We start from the raw sequence: 18,072 nt of genomic DNA on the forward strand, positions 1-18,072 counted from the left end.
TAGATTAGTATACCCCCATCCTATGGTGGTGGGTATAAAAAGAATTATTAAGATTCTATTCCTTTTTTTTTTCTTAAAAATTTTTCAATTTGAGTTTCGTTTTCATAAAATTGCTATTGTTCTCTTATTTATGGATCGGATGTCACAAGAATCGGACTGCAATGAAAGACGTGACTAACTTGATTTCAAAAGCCTCTAGAGGGCGCATTATACGATTTTGTTGAAATTTTGCACAACGATTTCTCCTATGACCTTCAACATACGTGCTAAATCTGGTTTGAATTGGACCATAACCGGATTTAGCTCCCGTACAAACCGATCTCCCGATTTTATATTTTAACCCTTATAGGGCCCAATTCTCATCCAATTTGTCTGAAATTTTGCTCAATGACTTCCACTGTGGTCTCCAACATCCAAACCTGGCATAGCTTTAATAGCATGACAAACTTTATCCGTTAACCTTTGTTTGCCTATAAAGAGAAACCGGGCAAAGAATTTGACAAATGCGATCCATTGTGGAGGGTATATACGATTCGGCCCGGATCAACTTAGCACGCTTTTGCTAATTTTTTTTCTGTGCATATTAATATGGATCCTCTTCCATATCCGTATGCTATATTTTCTTAAGTTCCCAGAGCTAATAGTCTTGAGAGCTTCAAATCCACAATAGTGCTAATGGCTAACGGTCAGAAAAGATTCTCATGGAAATGATTTTCTTTTTTAAACCCACTGCCATAGGATGGAGGTATACCAATCTAGCGTTCCGTTTGTAACATCTCGAAATATTGATCTAAGACCCCATAAAGAATACATATTCTTGATTGCCTCGACATTCTGAGTCGATCTAGTCATGTCCATCCGTCTGCGGAAATCACGATAGCGGCCGCACGCGTAAAGCTAACCGCTTGAAATTTTGCCTGGATACATACTATTCATGCAGGTCGAGGGGTTGTAAATATCGGTTCAGATTTGGACATAGCTGCCATATAAACCGATCTCCCGATTTGACTTCTTTCTTTAAGCGACAGTTTTTGTCCGATTTGGCTGAAATTTTGCATGCGATGTTCTGTTGTGACTTCCAACAACTGCGCCAAATATGGTCTCAACCGGTCTGTAACCTGAAATAGCTCCCATACAAACAGGTCTCCCGATTTGACTCCTGATCTCCTGGAAGCCTAAATGTTTGTCCAATTTGGCAAAAAATTTGCAGGTGGTGTTCTGTTACGACTTTCAACAACTGTGATAAGTACGTTCCGAATCGGTCAATAACCTCATATAGCTCCCATATAAACCGGTCTCTGAATTATCCTTGTTCGGTTCCTAGAAGCTGTAATTTTTGCTGGTTTGACAGAAGTTTGGTATGTAGAATAAAATTATGCCCTTCAACTAAATTCAGTTTACATAAATTTTTAGCAGAATCCATGGTGGTGGGTTCCCAAGATTCGACCCGGCCGAACTTAGCACGTTTTTACTTGTTAATCTGACGACCACAAGAGTGCTTTTTTCGGACTGGTCCACTGAGTTTCAATCCTGTATACAACTTTTTGTTTGCCGTGTTATTATTGTCTTTTGATTGTAGCTTTTTTCTGCAAGAACGGTACAATTCTTAGCCGAATTGGTCGAAAAGTTGAATGTAAATTTTTTATACAATGACTAGTATCTGTGACGGTTTGATAAAATTGTAATAAGTCTTTTAGGAGAGGGTTCATATATACCCTCTCCTAAATTGCGGTGTACGAACTTGAGGCTTATATACCTTGTTTGAAATGTAGTAACAACAATAGCAATTCACTTAAATTTGAATTTTAGATAAATATAATTAAGTATAGGTATAGTTCGATATTGTAGAGAAGATATTATTAAAGTTATAACAAATTAATCTAAAAATGAAACTATTAAGTAAGTATGAAAGAAACTAAATTCATAATTTTTTTCCTTTTAAAACACTGCCTTCCCTAAAACCTTAAATATCAGGCGCCAAAGGTTAATGTAGTCGCAATAACGTTGTTTTAAATTATTTACAATTGTTTTCTAATATTTCCCTTCTTTCTATCCTAGGAGGCTGATCTTAATGAATTAAGATCACATCGTTCGGATGATCCCAGAGCATTGCGAAGGCACAAAATTCATCACTCATCCATTAAACTGAGAGAATTGCCGCAAATAAGTGTAGCAGGTTTACAACAGGCTAAAAAGGCGTTTGATCACAGTCCCCATGAGGTAAGAAACTCACTATTTATATATAGAAGCATATTCACTTAATATAGATGAAAGAGAAGGAAAAGACTTACTACGCACACAAGTAAAGTGTATAATTAAATACTTACGAATTCGAAAACGTTGTGTTTTTTTTGGTGGAACTAGTCCAACCACTAACAGCCTTATGATAAAATAGTTTATTTGAAAGTTCTAAAAGGAGACTGTCAAAAAACCTATTTCAAATCTGTATACCACTGTAAATCGTTTTCATAATAATATTTGTAATGAATCACTTAAACTGAAAATTGTTATTTATTTATTTTGAAACATGCACGGTATAATAATCTCTACACAAAAATTATATTATAAACTTGTGTTAATTTCGTATAGGACATCCATTATTTTGAATTTTTAAATTAAATTCAATAAACCTTAATCGTAATTGTTCTTTTTTTAAAAGTGTAGTAAGTATTTATTTCCTTTTCAATTCGACTGACTTATTAACTGTGTATAATTACTGAAATAAAAAAATACTGTACTTTCATTTTACAGATCTTTGTTCAACTTGATGAACTTACTGGTTCCGGTGAAGATAGGGAGTGGAAAGAGACAGCACGTTGGATCAAATATGAAGAAGACGTTCAAGAAGGTTCTGATCGATGGGGAAAGGCTCATGTCTCATCGCTATCATTTCATTCATTGCTTAACTTAAGGCGATGCCTTGAGACTGGCGTAGTACTTTTGGATTTAAATGAAAAAGATTTGCCAGCTGTAGCATATCGAGTAGTCGAACAGGTAATGTAATATATCAAAACAACTGAAACAAGTAAAATACGAATAAAGTTTGAACGGGCTGAAAATTGGACCCACAGAATAAGAAAACTCCAAACGTTTCGACAAGTTCATAAAATTCTTGCCCATGAAATCATGAGTCATCAAAACTCAAAAAATTTAATAAGTAATAAATACGGTTGGTATGGGATGTTTTATTATAGAAATCCCAGAAATCGATTAAAATTGTCAAGAATTTTCGATTTTTGTTTAAATGAAAATTTATTTTTTTAAACGATTGCTACACTCATTTTTTAAAAGTGATCTCCGGAGATAAAATTTAGTAAAACTACAGACAAGTAACGACTTCCGAAGAAACTGTGAGGACGTCGAGGAACAAGAGACTATTGAACGTCTGCTGTGTGTGTGTCCGGCACTGGCAGTCAGAAGAAGTTCCACTTTAGGTTCTCATTTCTTTGAGTTGTTGGGCTCTTTAAAGCAACTAGATGCTTAACGGTTAGGAGGCCTACATATATTTATATATGTGCTAGCTGACCCGGGCCCGCTCCGCTGCGCCTTCATTTACTTTATATGGAACATAATTTTCCTTTGAATATTTATTTTCGACAATTAAAGAGCTTTTAGTGAAATACCATGCTACGAAAATAGTATATCGCTTGACTAACAGTTTAACAATATAAGTGCCTTTATCTGAATCCCATATCATCTTTATTGGTCTACGAATTTAAGTTTGGATGTAAAGTGTACTCCATTCTTACCCAAAAAGTAATTGCAGATTTTTGAAAAGAAAGTAAATGCATTTTTAATAAAACTTAGAATGAACTTTAATCAAATATACTTTTTTTACACTTTTTTTCTAAAGCAAGCTTAAAGTAACAGCTGATAACTGACAAAAGAAAGAATGCAATTACAGAGTCACAAGCTGTGAAAAAATTTGTCATCGCCGACTATATGAAAAATCCACAATTACTTTTTGGGCAACCCAATACTTTATTTTAGCCCGATATTCTCATGATATCTGATTTAGGGGTGTTTTTGGGGGTGAGTTGGTCCCCCAGACAATTGGCCCTGAAAAAATATCAGCATCGTGCTCTTCTTTCAAATACCATTTATTTAAACCCCATATTGCCATTGGTTTAAGAGGGTTTACACGATGAGGCGTCGCCCAAACACATGACCCCAAAATAGGTTATCAAATTAGTTCTCTAATCTCAAATAGCTCTCATTTGAGCCACATATTGGCATGGTCGAAAAATGTTTACCCTTTTGGGGGGGTATTTTGGGGAAGGGGTGATGCTCTAAATGCATGGTCCTTCATTTGGATATCAAATTCGTATTCTACTCCCAAATACCTTTATTTGAGCCCCATATTGCGATGGTCACTAAAAAATTGCTGTTTGTGGGGTATTTTGGGAAAGGGGTAGACCCCCAGAAAATTGGTCCCGAAAATGGGTATCAAATCTTGCTCTACCCCTCAATTCCTTTCATTTAAGCTCCACATTGACATGGTCAGTAAATATGCCCGATTTAGGGGTGTTTTGGGGATTGGGGTGCTCCCCCACACACTAAGCCCGGAATATATATCAGCAACGTGCTCTATTCTCATATATCTATATATCATTTATTTGAACACCATATTGCCTTTGGCCTCAAAATGGGATATCAAATTCGTTTTGTTATCTCATTTAAACTCTTTATTACAAAAGTCAGCAAATATATCCGGTTTGGGGTATTGGCGCTAAGAACTATGAATATTTAGTTCCACTCTCTTTAAGACCCAAATTGTCTTGGTGAGCAAATATATCCTATTTGGGAGTAGTTGTGGTGGTGGGACGTCCGCTAGACAGCTGTCCCCTAATGTTGATTTCAGATACGTGGTTTACTCCCACATACCTTTAATTTGAGCCCCATATTTCCATAGTCGGCAAACATGACGGGCTTGGGGGGTGTTTTGGGGAATGGGCGGCCACTCAGTGTGCTGGCCTTGAAAATATAAATCGGAATCGTGTTCCACTCTAAAAAATCTCTTATTTGAGCCTCATATCGCAATAGTCGGAAAATACTTACTATTTGGGTGGTTGTTGTTGTAGCAGTTTATTGTGTTCTATCTTTCGTCTGCTTGATTCTGTTGAGTGTCAAAACCCACGAACTCTGCGACTAAGATGGGGTGCGTCCACAGGGATCTGGGTCTGAGTCGAGTGGGTCTGGCCGAGCAGTTAAACAGGTGACGTGTATTGTGCGGTCCCTAGTTACAATCGGGACATACATCTTGCACGTCGGCATCAATCCTTGCTCTGTGGGAATTGAGGCGGCTGCATCTGCCGGAACGTAATTGAGCCAGAACCACTCTGGTTTGCCGGTCGATGCCATGATCGTACAATCGTCCGCATATGATACGATCTCTATGCCGTTTGGAGGGGATGGGATGGAGGATAGGTAGAGGTTAAACAGAGCCGGAGATATCATCCCTGCTTGGGGAACTCCCTGTTTTACTCTACGGTGTTTCGACTTCTTATCCCTAAACTTCACAAATGACTGGCGACCACACAGATAATTCTCGACCCATCGTTTCAGGCCTGGCTGGAGGGACGTGTTGGCGATGTCCTCAAATAATTTGGCATGGCTGACCGTGTCGAATGCCTTCGATAGGTCCAGTGCCACGAGTACCATCCTATCACATGGCCTGGGTTGATTGAAGCCACGGCAAATGTGTGTGGTGATGGCATGCAAAGCTGTTGTTGTGCTCTGCAGTCTCCGAAATCCATGTTGATGCTTGGTGAATGGAAATTCTCCTACGAGGCTCGGGAGGAGTAATCAAGCGTCTTTGCCACTGGTGAGAGAAGGGAGATCGGTCTCTACGACTCCCCCAAACTCGGGTCCTTTCCAGGCTTCAGTAGCGGGATCACTCTGCCCATTTTCCAGACATCGGGAACTATAAGAGTGTTCAATGACAGGTTGAGGACAGTGGTAAGGTACTCAACTCCAGGTGAATCCAGATTCTTCAGCATCAATGTAGAGATTCCGTCGGGGTCCAACGCCTTGGAAGATTTGGCGCCACGGATGACATTCGTAACTTCGCCCACGGTAAATTGTGATGGCTGTTCATCGGCTCGGAGACCACGAATACGGCGAATGGCTCTCCTCCTTGCCCTGTCTCTCTCGGGATGTACAATAAATTGACGGTTGAACAACCTGGCGCATCTCTTCGGATCAGTCACGGTTATCTCGCCAAAAGTGACTGAGGTTCTTTCGTCCCGTTTACCGGGGTTCGAGAGAGACTTAACAGTGGCCCACAGTTTGCCTGCACCGGTGCCTAAGTTACATTGCTCCAAGTGTTCCAGCCACAAATTCCGCTTATGTTCGTTGACTACCCTGTTTATTTCCAGATTCAGCTCGCAGCAGCGTTGATGATGTCTCGGAATTTCCTCTCGGCCACAAGCACATCAGAGGGGGGTGTCAGTTCACTGAAGCGGCGATTGGTATACTCTCTGAAGCCAGTCCAATTGGCCTTCTTATAATTGATGAACGTCCGGCGCTCAGAGGTTATGAAGTCGGGTGGTCGGTCGATGGTGAGAATTATGGGGAGGTGGTCTGACCCCAAAGAGATGACGGCTTGCCAGGAGACGTCACTCAGGAGATCTGGGGATGCAATTGAGATGTCTGGCGAGCTGCTGCACCTCCTCGTAATTCTAGTGGCGGCATCCTCATTCACCGTGCAAAACGTGGAGCTATCTATCTGCTGTGCCAAAGCTATGCCACGCTGGTCGTTACCTAGGGGAGAGTGCCATGACGTGTGATGCGCATTAAAATTCCCCAGAACCAGACGATTATGGCCAGATAGCAACCCACTTAAGTCGGGGTTGTAAGCCTGGCCATTAAGCAAGAACGGAAATGTACCCATTCCATGCACCGGTTACACCTCACCGACACCGACCGATGATGAAGGCGGTTCTGGCAAACCGAACAGAACCAGGGTCCGGGGTTCTTTTCTATCCCGGCACGGACCAGAAGCGTGCGGAGAAGGCACTCCGGGATGTGCCTCTCCCATGACGAAAAAAGACGAACACGTACACTGAGGCGGCTGCCCTTGCCGATGGGGATTCCATCGGGTCAATCCGGTGCGTACAACCGGCTGCCATGGGATTGATTTGGGTGGTGTTGTGGGGTTGGCGTGGCCCCATAGACACTTTTCCCAAATATTGATATCAAATTCGTGCTTTACTCCCAAAGACATTTCATTTCATTTGAACCCTTATATTGCTATGGTCGTAAATTTGTCGTCTTTGGGGAATGTTTTTGGTGAGAGGCGGCCCCCCAAACACTTGATCCCATATTTGGATATCAGATTCGTATTCTACATTCAAATACCTCTTATTTAAGCCCCATATTATCATGGTCAGTAAATAGTCCAGTTTGGGGGGAGTTTTGGGAAAGGGGTGGATCCCCAGAAACGTGGTCGCACATTTGGATATCAGATTCTTATTCTACTCGCAAATACCTTTAATTTAAGTCCCATATAGCCATGGTCGGTAAATATGCCCGATTTAGGGGTGTTTTGGGGCTTGGGGTGGTACCCCTAGCACTAGATCGGACAATTGGATATCAGATACGTTTTCTTATCCTAAATACCTTGCATTTGAGTCCCATATTGTCGTGATTGGTCTAAATATATGTTTGGTAGGTTTTAGGGTGGGGCAGCCCCCCCCTATGTACCCCATCCGAAATTTGGATACCAAATTTTTATTTTTATATTTTTATATTTATATATATTATATATTTATATATTTATATATATGAATATATATATATATATATATATATATATATATATATATATATATATATATATATATATATATATATATATATATATATATATATATATATATATATATATATATATATGTATACATATATGTATGTGTCGAATAATAATTTTTATTTTTAGGGTACTACAATATATATTTATATATTTATATATATGTATATATATATATATATATATGTATACATATATGTATGTATGTATATATATATATATATATATATATATATATATATATATATATATCCGATCCGATTTCCGTGAAATTCACCAGTAATGTCGAGAGTCAAGAAATCCTTCTTGCTAAAATTATATTTAACATATATGGGAGCTATATCCAAATCTGAATCGATTTTTTCCAATTTCAATAGGCTTCGTCTCTAGACCGATGAAAGCTGCTACCGCGATCGGAAAGCTGCGACAGACATAGCTAAATCGAATCAGAAAGTGATTTTGAGGTTTACTTATCAATGGGTCTATCTTTCGTCCTTCTGGGTGTTACAAACAAATGCTCTAACTTATAATACCCTGTACCATAGTAGTGGTATAGGATTTAAAAATACACCTTTGATGGGCCAAATGTGCCACCTATAGCCAAATATACAGTGATCTGAACCATAAAGGCCGCGGATTGCGAAAAGCTTAACAGGGTTGCCTGCGCCAAATTTCAGCAAAATCGGACAATAAATACGCTTTTATAGTTCTATGATCTTAAATCGGGAGCCATATCGAACGCGAATGTCAAAGAGCCTAGAACAGCTCACAGTGCCACATTTTAGCAAAATCGAATCATAAAAGCCGCGGATAGCCTAGAACAGTTCATAGTGTCAAATTTCAGCAAAATCGAATAATAAACGTGTTGTTATGGTTCAGAGATGAACCAACTTAGGGGCGTGGGATAAAAAAACATTTAAGGATTTTGTAAGTAGCACAGAATTCCTAACATTGATTTTCTTTTTCGAGGTTACTTTGTTTGTAATTAGAGCATATAACAAGCCGATTACTGGCTTAGGTGTATGTCCATAGTGGCATGGGCGGACTAACATACGTACCCTTTTTTCAACCTTACCTAACCCAAGAACTTAAATAGGGAGATCGGTCTATGTAGCGGCTACATTCAAATCTGGATCGATCTGGAAAGTAATGAACTGGAATATTGAGTGGCCTAACGCAACTCTCTGTCTCAAATTTCAGGGAAATCGGACGACAAAGCGCCTATTATGGGCCCTAGATCATACATTGAGAGATCAGTCTATATGACAGCCTAGATCGTTTTATATAGTAGCTATATCCAAATCTGAACCGATCTGGGATGTATTGAACAGAGATATGGAGGAGCCTAAAACTACTCGCTATCCCAAATATCAGCGAAATCGGACAATAAATGCGCATATTATGGGCCCGAGACTTTAAAGGGATCGGTCTATATGGCATCTTTATCGAAGTCTGGACCGATCTAAGTCAAAACAAACAAGAATATTGAGGGTCCTAGCAGAACGTACTGTCCCAAATTTCAGCGAAATCGGAAAATAAATGAGCATTTTATAGGCCCAAGACCTTAGATCGGGAGATCGGTCTTTATGGCAGCTTTATCCAACATCAGACAGACTGACGGACATGGCTATATCGTCTTAGATTTTTTAAAAGCGATCAATAATATACTTTATAGGATCGAAAATGGATATTTCGATGTGTTGCAAACGAAATGAAAAAACAAATATACCCCAATTTTCGTTGGTGGATATACAAATTTTCGGCGGTGGTTAACCCCTCCCAATACGACATTTGAGAGGTACTTTACCATGTAAAAACTTCTCCCCAAAGAGGTGTCGCATGTGTCTTGCCGTTCGGACACGTCTATAAATTGAGCTTAAACTTGAGTCGGACAGCACTCATTGATATGTGAGAAGTTTGCCCCTGCTTCTTAATGCAATGTTCATGGGCAAATTTGCCTTTGGATGGTTAACGGTGGGAACTAGAAGGCATCTTCCTTCTCATGTTCCTGTGATATCACAATGGACGAAAATGCCTAAATGACCTAACCACTTAAACGTTAGCTAGTTCGCCAACTTTGCTTGGCGGTTAATTGGTTTTCGTTTTTTATTTCTCTTAATTTTTAAGTTGTTATCAATTTCTATTCTTCTTACAATAACCATAGATTACTTATGCGATTGTGTTTCTTATCGACTTTTTATTCCAGATGGTCGTGGATGATTTAATTCACACAGATGATAAACCGTCCGTATTGCGTTCGCTACTCTTACGCCATCGTCATGTTAATGAAAACCAGAGCGGGTTTCCTTTTACCAAGCGAAAGTACAACAGCTACACGAGTTTACAGGTAATTCAACGATTTAATTGCACTTAACCCAAAAACTGTCCATCTACATACACATGTGATATAAGGAAGTATATATGGTGTAATACAATGCATTTTCATTATCCTCATAACTGTCCATTTAATGGAAAAAGTCCGTAGATAGTCTTTTCTTGCATTACCCACATACATACAATACATACATGTTCGTGCATCAATCATTTTCAATATGGGCATAAAATATTAACAGCGTTGCCATACATCCATAAATATTCATACTCACTGCAGCAGATACTTGAAGCTCCTTCATTCGTTATTGTTTTTGTTGTTATTCCTCGCAGCTCTTCCATTAATCATAGTTATATCCTTCACTCATGCTTCGCGTTCGCTTTAATTTAATATTTAAAGTAAGTCATTCCTTTGTTCATCTTAATTGGCACTTAAACAAATTGCTTTTGTTCTGCTATTTATTGCTGCATACATATATATTGGATCAATGTGGTTTATATCATTTTTTTAGTATTGTATTGTCCATCGGGCGTTTTTATATTTAATTTAAAACAGTTTTTAATCGGAAATTATGAAATGTAATACAAGTATTTATTAGTATAAACTAACATTTAGATGATGACGAGTGTTTTTTTTTTCATATTGAATAAATATAAATAGAATTAAAAACAACTAATCCAAACAAAACTATTTTATATTAATACTAGCCTGGTTGCTTCGCTGCCCCGACGGCACACCCAATCTCATGGTTTAATTGTACTGCAATTTTAAGAGCTTTAGCCTAATCCGTATAGAAAGTAAAATTTTGTAAGTTTTAGAGCCCAAATGGACGAATTTCAAGAAAAAACCTCTAGTCGCACGATATGTTCTATCAAGGTGTAGCTGTATCTCGATTTTGTGAGCTCTAATCTAATCCGCAAAGAAAGTACCATTTTGAACGTTTTAGGACCTGAATGTACGAAAAAACTTTCTAGTCGCCCATTCTGTATCTCATATTTTAAGGTTCTAGCTCAATCCGCAAATACGTAACAGTACCTAAAATCGTACTAAATGTATATTTCCCATTTCCCGTACGTCCTTTTCTATCCTATTGTTTAAGATGCCATTCTTGACTAAGATGAATTATTATGTCCTATTTTGAACTATTTATTACCAAAAGGTACGTATTTCAGACTACTCTTCTAGTGCCCAATATATACTGGCAGAGAGCTTTAGATCAATCCGTAAAGAAAGTAACAATTTGTACGATTAAGTACAGAGATGTACTTATATCAAAAGTCGCCCAAAAAATATTGTCTAGGTGTAAGTGTTTCCAAATTTTTAGAGCTTTTGCCCAATCCGTAATGAAAGTACTTTTGCACGTTTTACCTACATGTACGAATTTCAAAACAATCTTCAAGTCGCTCGACATATTCTGTTAAGGAAAAATTGTAGCCCAATTTTGAGAGCTGTTGCTCAATCCGTAAAGAAAGTATCAATGTGTACGCTTTAGTACCTAGATGTACAAATTTCAAAAAAATTGTCTAGTCGCCCGGATTATACTCTCAATGTGTATTGAAAATTTCAAATATCTAACTCAATTCATAAAGTTTAGTACCTAAATATACGTTTTAGAACCTAAATGCATGCTTTTGAAAAAAATCTCCTAGTCGCCCGATAAATTCTATTAAGAACCAAATTTTGAAAGCTAAAGCTCAATCTGTAAATAAAGTACCATATTGTACGTTTTAAAGGCTGATTTTTTTGAGGTTAGGATTTTCATGCATTAGTATTTGACAGATCACGTGGGATTTCAGACATGGTGTCAAAGAGAAAGATGCTCAGTATGCTTTGACATTTCATCATGAATAGACTTACTAACGAGCAACGCTTGCAAATCATTTTCAGTGAATGAGCCCTAGAAAAGTTGGCAGAAAATCCGCTTTTTTATCGACAAATTTTGTTCAGCGATGAGGCTCATTTCTGGTTGAATGGCTACGTAAATAAGCAAAATTGCCGCATTTGGAGTGAAGAGCAACCAGAAGCCGTTCAAGAACTGCCCATGCATCCCGAAAAATGCACTGTTTGGTGTGGTTTGTACGCTGGTGGAATCATTGGACCGTATTTTTTCAAAGATGCTGTTGGACGCAACGTTACGGTGAATGAACACATTTCGAACCGAACACTGATTTTGGTAATAAAATTCAATGATTTGCAAGCGTTGCTCGTTAGTAAGTCTATTCATGATGAAATGTCAAAGCATACTGAGCATCTTTCTCTTTGACACCATGTCTGAAATCCCACGTGATCTGTCAAATACTAATGCATGAAAATCCTAACCTCAAAAAAATCATTAGTAGCTAGGTACTTATATCAAAAAAACTCTCCTAATCGCCCGATATATACTGCCACATACCAAATTTCAGGGCCTGCATACCAAATTTCAGGGCTCTAGCTCAATCCCTATAGAAAGAACCATTTTGTACGTTTTACTACCTAAATTTTCGAATTTCCAAAAAAATCTCCTCCTAAACAAACTATCTAGGAATGCTGCATGCTGATTTTGAGAGCTTTAATTAAATTTGTTAAGAATGTACCATATTGTACTTTTTAATAGCTTAAAGTACGAATTAAAAAAAATCTTCAATCGGCCGAAATATACTCTCAAGGTGTACCTGTATCCCAAATTTTAGAGCTCTAGCTCAGTTCGTAAAGAAAGTACCTTTTGGTATTCAAGTGTTCGAATTTCGAATAATCACTTTGTCCCCTAAACTATACTGTCAAAGGGTTACTGCATCCCAATTTTGAGAGCTGTGGATTAATCTGTTAAGAAAGTTTCATATTTTACCTTTTAGTAAGTTTATGGACGAACTTTAAGAAATTTTTCTAGTCCATCGGTATATACTCTCGATATGTACCTGTACTAATTTGTCCGTTTTAGTACCAAAAAGTACTAACATTAAAAAATCTTCTATACTGCCAAGGTGTGCCCTGGTCCCAAATTTCAGAACTCTATCCCAATCTATAAAGAATGTACCATTTTGTTCGTAGTTCAATCTGTTAAGAAAGTACCTTTTGTTCGGTTTAGTACCATTATGTACGAATTTCGAAAATTTTGCTAGTCGGTCCTATATACTCACAAGGTGTTGGTGTATCCCAATTTTTAGAGCTCTAGCTCAGTTCATATAGGAAGTAAAATTTTGTACGTTTTGGTACCTAAATAGACGAATTTCAAGAAAATATCCTAGGTGTCCAATACATACTGTCATGGTGTGTATATCCTAATTATGAAAGCTTAAGCTCAATCAGTAAAGAATATACAAAATGGTACCAATTACAGCACTATAGTACGTTTTCTTTCACTTCTGGTACGATTTGTAACCGAATATTTAATTTTTTCAAGATCACAATAATTTTTAACAAAGTGTTTAATTCTACCTATCGCCGTTCGCTATGGACGGAGATAAGCTATTACGTACTATTTTAAACGTTTTTGATACCAAAATGTACGAATTTTGAAAGGTTCATTTAGTCACCCATCATATATTTGCTAGTTGTATCCAATACAACTATTTGCTAGTTGTAGATGTCCAATACATACCGTTTAGGTGTATGCATATCCTTATTCACTTCACTTATTTATATTGTTAGTACCTTTTTTGGTACAGATACCCATTTACAATCCCAAACGACCTAAACTGATGGGAAGTATGTGTGCAAAATTTCAAGCGCCTAGCTTTACTCCTTTGAAACTTAGCGTGCTTTCCACATACAGACAGACGGTCAGAGGGGGAGACGGACGGACGAACGAACATGGCTAGATCGAATTAAAATGTTATGCTGATCAAGAATATACTTTATGGGACCTAAGACCAATATTTCGATGTGTTACAAACGGAATGGCGAAGTTAGTATAAACAAATAGACATGTTGAGCTGAAGCTTTGCCCAGAATCTGCACAGGTTAAATTCGAAGATGGGCTACCGATTTAAGTTGTTATGCCCATTGAACCATTAAAGCCACATTTATTATCCGATTTCGGTGCAATTAAGCACAGAGAGTTGTGTTAGGCCCCTCGACATCCTCAATCAAACGGTCCGGATCGGTCTTTATTTGGATATAGCTACCATATATACCGATCTCCCGATTTAAGTTCAAGGGCTCCTAACAAAAGTGTTTATTTCCCGGTATCTCTGAAATTTGGCACAGCTAGATGTGTTGAATTCTTCGTCACCCGTGTTCAATGTAGCTGTTTTACCCTCTTAAAGATCCATCCAAATGATCCATCCGCTTAGTCCAATTTTGGCATAATCTTTCCAACATTTCGACCGGTACCTCACGAACAAATGCTTCAATGTTGTCTTCCAATGCGTCAATTGAAGCGGGCCTGTCTGTATAGACATGAGCTTTAACACAGCCGCACAAAAAATAGTCTAAAGGGGTAAAATCGCACGATTTAGGCGGCCAACTGACTGGTCCCGAACGTGAAATAAAATTTTCACCGAATTCGCCTTTTAATAAGATCATTGTTACGGGTGCTGTGTGCATGTGGCAACGCTTGTTGAATCCACGTGGCAGCAAGTCAAACTCTTGCATTTCCGGAAAAAAATTGGATATCCTCTCACGGTAGCGCTTATCTTTCACAGTTACGTTACGATTCGCATAATTTTTGAAGAAGTACTGTTCAATGATGCCACCAGCCCTTAAACCGCACCAAAATGTGTCTTTTTGATATTAAAATTCAATAATTTGCAAGCGTTGTTCGTTTGTAAGATGATTCATGGATAAATTATAGACCAAACTGAAGATGTTTGACAGTGAAACAAAATACGAAACGTGCGTGAGCTATTTAAACCAGTGTTATTAAAAATATAATAGCCTAAAAACCACCCTTTGTATTCTTGATTGTCGTAAAAATCTAAGCCGATCAAGCCATGTCTGTCCGTATGCCTACTTAAATCTCGCTACAGGCTTTAAAAGTGAGCATAATTAGCTACAACTTTGCACAGATTCTTTTTTTCTATAGGTAGGTTAAGTTCGAATATATGGGATTATATCTTGATATAGCCCCCATTTATTTGGATATAGCTGACATAGAGACTGATCTTCCGATTTAGGGTCTTGGGTCCATAAAAGGCGCATTTACTTTCCGATTTCGCCGAAATTTAGCACAAGGACCTATGTTAGGCTTTTCGACATCTGTGCCCTATGTAGTTCAGAACGATCTGTACTCAGGAATAGCTGCCTTATATACCGATTTTCTGATCTAAGGTCTTGAGCCCATAGAAGGCACATTTATTATCCGATTTCGCTGAAATTTGTCACAATGACCTATGTAAGGTTTTGACATCTGTGCCTTTTATGGTTTAGATAGATCTATATATTTGAATTGTATTTGCTATACCACTCAACATAGACATCAATTTGTTTTGTTTGTTTGTTTCGTATAGACTCAAAAACGGCTGAACCGATTATCGTGAAATGTTCACAGATTGTGTAGGTTGGTCTGTCAGGAAACATAGACTATATAAATTTCTTGATATCGGGAGGGGGCAGACCCTCCCCGTTACCCCAAAAATACCGCCGATAGTGGGCCGAGTGGGCCAATAAAGACAGTATGGATATCAAATGAATGGTATTGAAAAGTAGAATACGAATATGGTATTAAAATTGGGTCCAAGTACCCAAGAAGTCGCCCAAACCCCTAAATGTCTAAAAACAGACTGAAAGGCATTCGGGAGTAGATTACGAATCTGGCTTTCAAAATCAGATCGAAATGCAGGGGGTCACCCCACCCCTCAAAAACTCCCCAAATGGGTATATGACCCATCATGACTATATGAGACGCGGTTTGTTTGTTTGTTCCGTAGAATCAAAAAAAGGAAGCATAGGCTATATAATTTTTAGATATCGGATGGTAGCTGACACTCCCCCTTACACCAAAAACGCCACCCAAAACCAAAAAAGAACTGATGGGCACAAATGAAAGGTATTGGAGACTAGAAAATGAATATCATATTAAATTTTGGGTCCAAGTACCCAGCGGGCCGCCCCAACGCCAAAACTCCTTTAACCAGAAATATTCGACGTTCCTGTCAATATGGGACTTAAATGAAAAGTATCCGGCAGTAGATTACAAATATGGCATAAAAAATTAGGTCCAAGTGGGAGGTCGGCTCACCACCAAGTACCCTAAATGGGCATATCAACCGATCATGGCTATAAAGGATTCAAATGAAAGATATTTGGGAGTAGATTAAAAATATGACATTAGAATTTGCGTTCAAGTCAAGGTGGCTCTTTTCCTCCTAAAAATACATCGAATAGATTAATTGACCCATTATGGCAATATGGGACTCAAATGAAAGGTATTTAATAGTAGAAAACAATTTTGGGGGTACGCCCTAAGTCACCCCTTAAACTGAACTTTATTTCCGATTATATCAATATGGAGCTCAAATCAACGGTATTTGGGAGTAAAGAATGAATTTGATATCTATTTTGAGGGCAAAGTGCCGGTGGCCTCCCCAGCCCCAAAACACCCTCCAAACGGTTCATACTTACCGACCATGACAAAATGGGGTTCAAAGTAAGGGGATTTGGGACTGGACGCGAATTTGATATCCATATTTCAGTCGAAATGTCTCCCCTAAAAAGCACTTCTCATTACCCTAATTTAAAAAAATACCAGATCTCGAAGATTGGTAATGTGATTAGTTCGAAATTTTTTGCACTCTAACAATTAAAAAAAAAAAACAAGTAAAAGCGTGCTAAGTTCGGTCGGGCCGAATCTTATATACCCTCCACCATGGATCGCATTTGTCGAGTTCTTTTCCCGGCATCTCTTCTTAGGCAAAAAAGGATATGAGAAAAGAGTTGCTCTGCTATTAAGACGATATCAGGATATGGTCCGGTTCGGACCACAATTAAATTATATGTTGGAGACCTGTGTAAAATTTCAGCCAATTCGTTTAAGGATTGCGCCCATTGGGGCTCACGAAGTAAAATAGAGAGAACGATTTATATGGGATCTGTATCGGGCTATAGACCGATTCAGACCATAATAAACACGTTTGTTGATGGTCATGAGAGGATCCATCGTACAAAATTTCAGGCATATCGGATAATAATTGCGACCTCTAGGGGTCAAGAAGTCAAGATCCCAGATCGGTTTATATGGCAGCTATATCAGGTTATGAACCGATTTGAACCTTATTTGACACAGTTGTAAAAATGTAAAAATAAAATACGTCATGCAAAATTTTAGCCAAATCGGATAGGAATTGCGCCCTCTAGAAGCTCAAGAAGTCAAATCCCCAGATCTGTTTATATGACAGCTATATCAGGTTATGGACCGATTTCAACCATACTTGGCACAGTTGTTGGATATCATAACGAAATACTTCGTGCAAAAATTCATTCCAATCGCATAAGAATTGCGCACTCTAGAGGCTCAAGAAGTCAAGACCCAAGATCGGTTTATATGGCATACGTTTTGATATGCGTAGGCCGATATGGCCCATTTACAATACCAACCGACCTACACTAATTTTGCACACTTGTGCAAAATTTCAAGCGGCTAGCTTTACTCCTTCGGAAGTTAGCGTGCTTTCAACAGACAGACAGACGGACGGACATGGCTAGATCGACATAAAATGTCGCGACGATCAAGAAAATATATACTTTATGGGGTCTCAGACGAATATTTCGAGTAGTTACAAACAGAATGACGAAATTAGTATACCCCCCATCCTATGGTGGAGGGTATAAAAAAACATATTTTCTATTGTTGTGGACGGGTACTGCGGGCACAGCCCAGGACACTATAGAGCCATGTATTTGGGGAGCCGCCCCACCCCAAAATACCTCCCTATTTTATAAAAGCTATTTGGGGTGGAAATTTATTGATTTTCGCTAAATTTATATTAATTTTCGAGACAAAGACCCTGGG

At 38.4% G+C, this 18,072-nt stretch overlaps 1 protein-coding gene across 10 annotated transcripts in view; it reads left to right on the forward strand.

Annotated features, from left to right (window-relative positions):
* Positions 1 to 18,072, forward strand: part of LOC106094741 (anion exchange protein 3) — a 189,428-nt gene that overhangs the window by 135,683 nt on the left and 35,673 nt on the right. For 8 of the 10 annotated variants that reach the window (XM_059362994.1, XM_059363009.1, XM_059363013.1 and 5 more), the window contains 4 exons: positions 1,975 to 1,989; positions 2,059 to 2,220; positions 2,752 to 2,994; positions 10,017 to 10,157. In XM_059362994.1, coding sequence (XP_059218977.1) covers positions 1,975 to 1,989; positions 2,059 to 2,220; positions 2,752 to 2,994; positions 10,017 to 10,157 — 561 coding nt within the window. The remainder of the gene's footprint in view (positions 1 to 1,974; positions 1,990 to 2,058; positions 2,221 to 2,751; positions 2,995 to 10,016; positions 10,158 to 18,072) is intronic. The other 2 variants (XM_059363008.1, XM_059363022.1) reach the window with 1 other exon arrangement.

This window comes from Stomoxys calcitrans, chromosome 1, assembly GCF_963082655.1.
Source record: "Stomoxys calcitrans chromosome 1, idStoCalc2.1, whole genome shotgun sequence".
Taxonomy (NCBI): Eukaryota; Metazoa; Arthropoda; class Insecta; order Diptera; family Muscidae; genus Stomoxys; species Stomoxys calcitrans.